Below are 9,784 nucleotides of genomic sequence, written 5' to 3' on the forward strand. Positions count from 1 at the left end.
GTTGCGTTTCTGTTGCCACGTTTATGATGACTACCAAAAGCTATGGGTTGACTATTCAATGAAATGCTGACAAGTGGCTTTTTTTTTTTGTTAGTGGTATTATTGACCTGGTCTCTCCTTAAAGACATTAAATATGGTTAATTTTTAGGGGATCTTTTTATAAAGATGCGTAAAACGTCTTTTTGTAAAGATGTTTATGTGTCGTATTATTATTGGACGTATTAATGAAACGGTTATTTTTAAATTTCTTAACAAATTATAGTAAAACCAATTTTTTTATAACAATAAATCTAATTTTTTAAGAATCTAATTGTATTTTTAAATTTTTAGAGATTTAAATGTCCGTAAAACAAAAAATTACGAATATATTTGTCTTTCTATCAAAGAATTTAAAGATATTCAGTTTAGACTGTGTAATTCGATCGGATCAAACCAAATCTAATAATTATAATCCAGACAATTAAATTTATCATAATTACTATAATAAATCGATTTTATTCTAATTTATTAAAAATAAATTATTAACCGATTTAATAAAAATATCCAATAATAATATATAAACTTTAAAAAAAAAAAAACATTTTTAATGTCATTATTAAAAGGACCTCCTAATTTTTATTCTTTTACCGAGGACTTATATGCAAATAGCAATAGGTGATGTTCCACGATTAAGAATGCAAAGCCGTGGAATGACTTTCATCTATTGAAAGAGTTGTATGTCGGCTGTTACTGGAAAGGGACGAACTGTATAGACGATGTCGTTAGAGAAAATTTGCTCCAAGTAAATTGGTTATGTGCCGATTGTTGTCGGCTTATTTTCGGTACCTATAGCCGAAAGTGAAAGCCAATTGTGAGGTCAATGAGTTGGTTATTAATGAGTTAGGGGAAGATGATAATATTTGTGCGTGTGTGAAGGGTGATATGCGTTGTAAGATTCGAATGTTAGAGTTATTCCAATTTGTTTGAGCCGAAGCAGAAGGAGCTAAGTGTTGCAGATGGCCATAGATAGAAGTTTGAGGGCGTGGCATGGAGAGCTTGATGAAGAGTAGTTCATATTTTTTTTATTTTTTGACCATTTTTGAAGAGTGTTTGTTGCTCCAAAGGGATAATATTTTTTTGTCTAAACAAGATTGGGCCTTTGTTATTTTTGGTTGGTAAGGTGTTTTGTTGTTAATATTTTTGGACTCACAAATCCTAAACAATTAAATATTGAACTGACTAGATGTGGGTGAAAGTCCTTAAGCATAAATACTGTGATGGGAACCTAATTGATGATGACACGCAAAGTAGAAACACAGATTCAAGCTTCTGGAGAGAAGTTCTCAAGATGTGGCCAACTTTTCAATCAAACACTATTAAGTTTATTGGGAATGGAAGGGGTACTAGATTTTGGCATGATCACTGGCTTAAAGGGGTAGGAGCACTGCAAGAGAGTGCCAAAACACAGATTTCAGATAGCAATAGCCTTGTCTCAGAATGGGTGGAAGAGAATGGAGAATGGAACCGGAGAAAACTCAATACCTATCTGCCAGAAGAGATTGTCCAGAAAATTACAGCAACATACCCTTCTCATTCTGAGGCAGATGAGGATAGAAAAGGGTGGAAGCATAATGAAGAGGGAGATTTCTCGATTGCATCGACCTATAAAGCTCTAAACAATTGGAGCAAACCCAATAAAACTATTTGGAGTCACCTATGGAGTTGGAAAGGCCCCCAAAGAATCAAGGTTTTCATGTGGACTGTTATGCATAAGAGAACTCTTACAAATCAGAGAATAGCAAGACTGTTTGGTGGAAGTAGAGACTGCAAGGTTTGCCAAGGAGTGCAAGAAGATCTTCTACACCTATTCAGAGATTGCCCTAAAGCATCAACAATTTAGGTTAATTTTCTTAATCCTATGGAATTGCAGAAATTCTTCAGTTTTAATTGGGGAGATTGGGTGGAAGCTAACCTAACAAAACAATTGGGACAGAACCAAAATATAGATTGGAAGGATATATACATGGTTACATGTTCAAAAATCTGGTTTTGGAGAAATAAGGAAAATCATGAGGACAACTACAGAAGACCAATCCAGCCATACACAGAAATCATCAAAGAAATTCAGGAAATTAACAAAGCTTTTGAAAAAGCTTACCTGATGGGAAAAGCGCGGGTGAGAAGACTGGGCCGGGTGGGGTGGAACCCCCCGCCGAAGGGATGGCTGAAGCTTAATGTCGATGGAGCATCGGGAGGGGATGCGGGCAAGGCGGGGTGCGGCGGCCTCCTGCGGGATGAGAACGGGAAGTGGGTTGCGGGCTTCACTCACACGATTGGAAACTGCTCTGCCCTCATCGCCGAACTGTGGGGTGTTGTGCAAGGGCTGAACATGGCAAGGAGATTGGGGATGAAGAAGATAATGGTAGAATGTGACTCAGAGGGAGTGGTGAAGTTATTGAATGAGGAAAGAAAGTTAGAAAGACACCCTAATTCTCTTATTAGAAGGATTAGTGAGCTGAAAAAACTTGATTGGAGAATTTTTTTTGTACATAACTACAGGGAAGGCAACAAGTGTGCAGATTGCCTGGCTAAGAAGAGTATTGATCTTGATTTTGGATTTTTGTTTTGGGACTATCCATTCGCAGAGTTAGTTAGCATTCTCCAGGAGGATGAGAGAGGGGCTACCTTACCCCGTTCTATCTGTATTTAGTTTCTGGTTTTTTCCTTTTGGGCGTTTTAGCCCCGTTTAAATACCCAAAAAAAAATATTAAACTGACTTTGAATAAAAAAAATATTGAACTGAGTGTTTTTCTGGAAAAAAAATAAAAGAAAATGTAAAAAAAAGGGTGAGGTTCTTCGTAATGAAATTGTGACTTGTGAGAGTTAGAAGCAAGAACACAGCCGTTGAAACATGAAGCATCTCAAATCAGACTCGGGTTATACATGGGATACATCCTCGTGACCACCAATCACCGTCGCATACTCTTTATTGTCAAACTAAATGCGACAAAATAAAATAAAAAAAGTGAGACATATCGATTGTAGACGAACGGCCACCAAAAGTTATCACCACCTGTGCTGCCCACGGTTTCAACCGTAGAATTTCACAGCTACCTCATCCTCCATTCGATTACCAATGCTTTACTGAGCCACCCCTGCTACAATAAATCGTCCAAGACCACCACAAAATCCTAATTGAATTTTCCTCGTCAATTTTTTATTCATATTTCTATCTTTTTTTTTTTAATTTTGTTTAAGAAAATTTCTATAATTTTAGATCTAATCACACCAACGTATTTACCATGTTTTGTTAATAATTTCACGGTCATTAATCACATGAAAGTTAAATTCAAACAATTTTTTCCTATGTACGGGTACTGCATTAATTGGTGAAAAAAATATAGCGATTGTAACCACAGTACACTTATGGTCACTGTAGATTGCACCTACCCCCTCTCTCTCTTTATATATATATATATAGAAAAAGTATAAAGAAACAATGAGATCAATAAACAATATAATTAAAAAAATTAAAATTAAAATATTTAATTAGATAATTCATATATTTTTTTAAAAAATAAAAAATAGTTTAGTTGGCTAAAATAATTTATTATGACTTAAAATATCAAAGTTCAATCTTCATCTCTTGCTTTTATTACATAAAAATTTTTAGTTTTAAATATTCAAAATATATTGGATTTGGACTAAATTGAGTGTATTCGTATTTTGCAGCTCTCTATTCAATAAGCAATACTCCCTCTATCTTTGAGTTCAAATATAAAAAATTAGGTATTTTTATTTATGTAATTTAATATTATTTTATATTTTACTATTTATTTAATTTAATTTTTATATGATAAAAAATATTAGAATATTCAATAAGAATTGATATTATTGTATTTGTATAAATTGATAAAAAAATTCAATAAATATTATAAATTTTAATATTTGTCCTTCTAACTTCTTTTTTACTTAATTTACAGAATATATATTCAAATTTTTATATAAAATAATCATGAAAAATCAAGAAATTGATGCATTTTTAAGAGAAAGGCTATAATATTTAAGAAGAAAAACATATAACTTTTACAATATCAACACCTGTAGATAGTTCTTCTACTTTAATGAATCACGAAGAAAGTAAGATATAACCTTCAAAAGTTTAAAGAGTTGAATCTGATGAGTTTGACCTTAATTCTTTAGAATGATACCTTGAAAAACAGCTTCAAATTTGGCAATATCACCCATAAGGTTAGACAAGTTTATCTTAAATAGGATCCATATCAAAAACATCTTGACAATTATCTTCTATCTGACCCTCCAAAATTTCGTTTCAAGTTCCGCCACTGCGTGGAGCAATTACATAATTAATCATTTCTACTCTTCTACCGTGCGTGCTGCATGTGTATGTGAACTGCGTTCTGCAACCAGTCGCCGTTTGTCTTCCGCTCTTGCTGGACTGTCGCCGATTAGAACGTTAGCCACCGTCACCCAACCACAGTTGACGCCGCCTATGTCTATACCAATATCTGAGCAGGTCCCATTCGCGTACAAGTTGTCTTTTGCTACATTTTCATACATGCATTCTTAAGTATGGATGTTGACCCAAACTTTTCAAAAGAATTTGCATTCTTTGATGGTTCTGCTCCCCGTGTGATAAATGGGTTAACAATATACTAGTTTCAGCTCTTGAAAAGAATGACTTTGGCTCCATGTCAATCCTAATAGGAGAGGTTGGATGGCCAACGGATGGAAGTAGGGATTCCATACCGGATGTTCAATTTAATAAGTATGCAGATAGTTATGTTGATTCTTAATTGAATAGTTATTCTTTTTTATTCGGTTTATTCATGCACAATTAACAATAGTTGGATGTTCAATTTATTAGATGTACGAATGGTTATCTTAATGTTAGGGTTTAGGGGTAATTTAGAGGTAGAATATTTTTTTTACTCTATTGGATCAATTTTAGAATTTATTGTTCACAAAAATCATTGTCTATCTAACAAAATCGATATATATATATATATATATATATGAGACTAAAGGTGATTGTTTAATTAAGAAAAATGAAATATAAATATTATCAAATTAAATAATAAAAAAATTAAAGTTAATCTAATTTTCATAATATTTTAAAAATATTATATAATTAGTGTGACCACCCTAATAATACTCATCAATCATCATGCACACTACACTCCATATCTATATATATTCAAAAAACTCCATATCACATTTCTATTTCTATATTCGTAAGTCTATATCATGATGCAAGCACTTTGTATTATATTATTGCACCCTACATATATAAAAGAAGGAAGAAAGAAGACCCTAAGTGTTGTGTATAAAATCACAATACTTTGAACGTTAAACCAACAACAAAACAATGGTCTTCCCGGATCCTCTTTTACATGTCGATTATTCCGCCATCATGGCTAGAGATGATGAAAAGCTCCACATAGTAATATTTCCATGGCTGGCCTTTGGGCACATCATCCCAAACCTAGAGCTCGCCAAACACATAGCTCAAAAGGGTCACAAAGTCAGCTTCGTCTCAACAACAAGGAACATAGAACGCCTCCCAAAACCGCCGCCAAACTTAGCTTCACTCATCACATACGTGAAGCTCCCACTACCAAAAGTGGACAACCTCCCGAAAAATGCAGAGGCCACCGCGGACGTCCCATACGACGTCGTTCAGTACCTCAAGAAAGCCTACGACGCACTCCAACACCCCTTCTCCCACTATCTGGAATCTTCCAACGCGGATTGGATCTTCTACGACTTCGCTGCCTTCTGGGTGCCCTCTCTTGCTTCCAGATTCGGCATGAAAACCGTTTTCTATAGCATTTTCACACCGCCGTTTATGGCTTTTATGGGCCCTGCATCATATATGATTGATAACGATCCCATCAGGACCAAACCCGAGAACTTCACGGTCCCGCCTCCTTGGGTCCCTTTCTCCTCCACCGTGGCATTCCATTACTACGAGATCATGAGGATCGTTGACTCCGTCTCCGACAACGACTCCGGCACCTCCGACACCTACCGCCTCGGCGCCAGCATCGAGAACTGCGATCTCGTTGCTGTTAGAGGCTGCACCGAGCTTGAACCCGAGTGGTTCCAAGTTCTCAGAGATATTTACCGGAAGCCGGTTCTCCCGGTTGGTCAACTCCCAAGCTCGGGTTTCAACGGCGGCGATGAGAACGAGAACGACACGTGGCGAGGGATAAAGGAGTGGCTGGACAAGCAGGCGCATGGGAGAGTAGTGTACGTGGCATTCGGGAGCGAAGCGAAGCCGAGGCAAGAGGAAGTGAACGAGATCGCTCTTGGATTGGAGAAATCAGAGCTTCCGTTCTTTTGGGTGCTTAGGGTTCGGCGGGGAGCTTCCGACACGGAGGTTCTGAAACTGCCGGAGGGGTTCGAAGAGCGAACGAAGGGGAGGGGAGTGGTGTGGAGGGGTTGGGCGCCGCAGTTGAAGATATTGGGGCATGGAAGTGTTGGTGGGTTCTTGAGTCACTCTGGTTGGACTTCAGTGGTTGAGGCAGTTCAGAACGAAACACCGCTGGTGTTGCTTACGTTTCTTGCGGACCAAGGGATCAACGCCAGGGTGCTTGAGGAGAGGAAGATAGGTTACCCTGTGCCCCGAGACAAGTTAAACGGGTCGTTCACGAGTGACTCGGTTGCTCGTTCGGTGAGGCTGGTTGTGCTTGACGATGGTGGAAGGGTTTATAGGGACAATATTAAAGAGGTTAAGAACTTGTTTCTCAATAATCAAAGACAGCAAAAGTACATCCACCAATTACTATGCCACCTTCGTAGTCGTAGCCACCCGAAAAAGGGGGAACGCGTATTTCGAGATTGAATCTCATCATTATTATATGTTGCTCTAGTTTGAGGGAAAAGTTAGGAAAATTTTCACATGTATCACCCACTTTATTGGTATAGCATAATAACATGTACGGATTGATGGCCAGTAAAATTTTTGTCCTCTTGCATGGTATATATTGAGTAAAGATCTATAAAAGGGCAAAAAAAGGACGGCTAAGGTTAATAAATCTATGGATAAATAATTATTTGTATTGGTAAGTTGCCACATTAGAATAAATTTTGAATGGCTGGAAGTTGAAGTCGATGAAAATTGATCTTTTCCAGTTTTTTTAATATTTGAAGAAATGCAGTATGATCTCTCACCATTAATTTTATAAGTGGGATCAAAATTAAATATAAAAAAAAGTAATGAAAAGTAAAAGATCACAATTAACACCATCTAATTTTTTTTTCACTAAAAAAGACCCACTTCCGAAATTAATGAATTCTGTAAACCAAGTGTATATGTACATGAAATTTATTGGTTTGTAAATGAAAAAAATAATTAAATAATAAAATAGGTTGAATTATTTTTTACTAACACTTATGCATGTCTAAAAAGAATAAATAATTTTTTAATTAGTATTCTAACTTCTAATACGTTATAATGACCCAAAAAAATAGATAGGTTATATAATTAATTATTTATCTATTCTGCAGAAAATAATAAATAAAGAATAATATAGTAAATTCGTTTTTTTAAATTTTTTGGTCAAAAAATTTAATTTTCAACAAATTTATTTTAATTATTAAATCAGTTACTAAATTTATTACACAAATTAATTTTTATATTATATTCGGTATAAAATAGACAAATCAATATCTATTATTATTTAGAAAAATATTAAAAAATTATCAAAATTTATTATTTTTGACCATTCCTTCGTTATCAACTCAATTATTTTAATTTAATTTTTTTAATCTAGTAATCTAACAACATAATTTTAGACATTAATGATTAAATGATGACAAAAATTAATAAATTCTAATAGTTTTTTAGTATTTTTCATTTTTTCTATTATTTAATAAAAATATGAATATTTATATAGACAAATAATTTAATATAAAAAGTAATTTTTCTAACAAAATACACTACAAAAAATATCGTTAAAATCGACGGCTAAATCGACAGCTAAGCCGTCGATAATATTAAAATTCGACGGCAAAATAAACGACAAAAATGATCGCTATTAAACTTATCGATTTTTTTAAAATTCTAATAAAATCGATAGCAATAACCGTGGATAATAATTTAATAAAATCTACAGTATTTCTATCTAAAATACATTGGATTCTTTCTTTCATGCTGCTCAAAATTGTTTTGACTAATGGCTAAATATTAAAAAAGAATAGAACAATAATTATTACACTATATATGGTTAAAAAAGGATAATCTATCTATTACTACTAAACGAAAAGGACTTATGATTAGTACACATTGTTTTCCTTGTTGCCACTTGCCTGTAGATTTCATATTTCACAATTCTTATCATGCTTTAGTACACATTGTTTTTTTTAGATATTGTAATTCGATAAGCCAACATCACTTACTTTACATCCTAATTTGTACATTTGAACTTACCAAATAATTTCCTTGGTTAGTAGTTTATAATTATTGGTTACTCTTCTGTTTCTCATTGGGACAGATTATTAAGTATAGAGTTAACTAGTGTTGATTCAAATATAATATAAGACAGAAAAAAAATTGTTATTAGTCACCTAATATTTTTTCTACAATATTTACCTAATAACTACTTCATATTAGTAAAACATATACCATGTTCCGTATAACTACTTCATATTTACGTAATAATTTCGTTACAAATTGAAAGAAAGATCTCAGTAAGAATATCTATCATGTGATTCTTAAATATGGACCATGTGAGTATGAGAATTCATCATTAAGAGTGTTTTTGTTTTCACCAAACAGAGAAATAAAATATTTTTTAATGAAATTATGAAATTATTAAATTTAGTCTTAGTTCTTAAAATAAAATGGAATCAGAATAAACATGACAAGAATTTTTAGATTTAAAAAACAGGATATTACAATTAGGTCAAGTTTACATTTAAGTAGAAGATTTTTAAATGAAACTGAAGTTGGCTTGGAAAAGAGTTCAGTAACAGTCAGAAAATGATATCTGGTTCTTGTAAGCTTGATTGAGAGAGAACGAAAAAGGACCAAAGTAGGAGGAACGACGGCGGAATTGCAGCAGCGGAATGACAGGTGGCACGAGCAAGAGAAGCAACAGTGGGGAGCGACAGCGGCACGGCAGCAACAGAGCGCGACGGTGGCGCGAGCGAACAGAGTGACGGCGACGCAACCGTGACATCGACAGCAGAGAATGAGGGTTGGTAAATTTGGGGTAAAATGAGGGTTTGTGAGGAAATTAACAATATTTTTCTGAACTTGGAGCCGGGTTGGTGAGGAATGCAGAAAAGAAAAGGATAGAATGAGGGTTAGTGAGGAATTTGGGGTAAAATTGTGTTTCTGAACTTGGAGGGGGGAAGGGCGCGGGGTTGGTGTTTTCAGCAATAAAAATTAACGGTAGAGTTGTCAATTTTAATTTGAAAAAAAAGCAACATCTTTTGCGTCTAGTAATTTTAATTTGTTCAATCTAAGGCATGATGACAAATAATTTTACATCTTAAATAAAACCAGTTTAATAAAATTTTATTGAATCAAAGGTTATGTTTCATGTAAGGTGAACTTGCTCTATCTATAGTCATAAATATGAACAATGTTTATTTGTTTTCATCAAAGGCAAGTTTTTAATTTTTTGTTTGCAAATCTGCTACGTTACCAACAGGGAGTCTGCCAATTTCTGCTAATTTTATTGGGCTGGACCCATCAAAAAAAAAAAACCCAATCATTCCAGTTTACCCTAATTTAAAATTTTTCCTCATCCTTTCCACCTAGTCCTTCTTCACC

At 34.4% G+C, this 9,784-nt stretch overlaps 1 protein-coding gene across 1 annotated transcript; it reads left to right on the forward strand.

The window, feature by feature from the left end:
* The first annotated feature begins 5,304 nt into the window (after positions 1-5,304).
* Positions 5,305-7,040, forward strand: LOC107480976 (UDP-glycosyltransferase 91A1-like). Its single transcript, XM_016101173.3, has one exon. The coding sequence runs from the start codon at positions 5,369-5,371 to the stop codon at positions 6,845-6,847; it is 1,479 nt and encodes a 492-aa protein (XP_015956659.1). The 5' UTR covers positions 5,305-5,368; the 3' UTR covers positions 6,848-7,040.
* Positions 7,041-9,784: the final 2,744 nt, after the last annotated feature.

Source organism: Arachis duranensis, chromosome 3 (genome assembly GCF_000817695.3).
Source record: "Arachis duranensis cultivar V14167 chromosome 3, aradu.V14167.gnm2.J7QH, whole genome shotgun sequence".
NCBI classification, from domain to species: Eukaryota; Viridiplantae; Streptophyta; class Magnoliopsida; order Fabales; family Fabaceae; genus Arachis; species Arachis duranensis.

What these genes read in the sequence shown, in the direction of transcription:
- LOC107480976 (XM_016101173.3), top strand. Translation starts at nt 5,369, where the DNA reads ATGGTCTTCCCGGATCCTCTTTTACATGTCGATTATTCCGCCATCATG.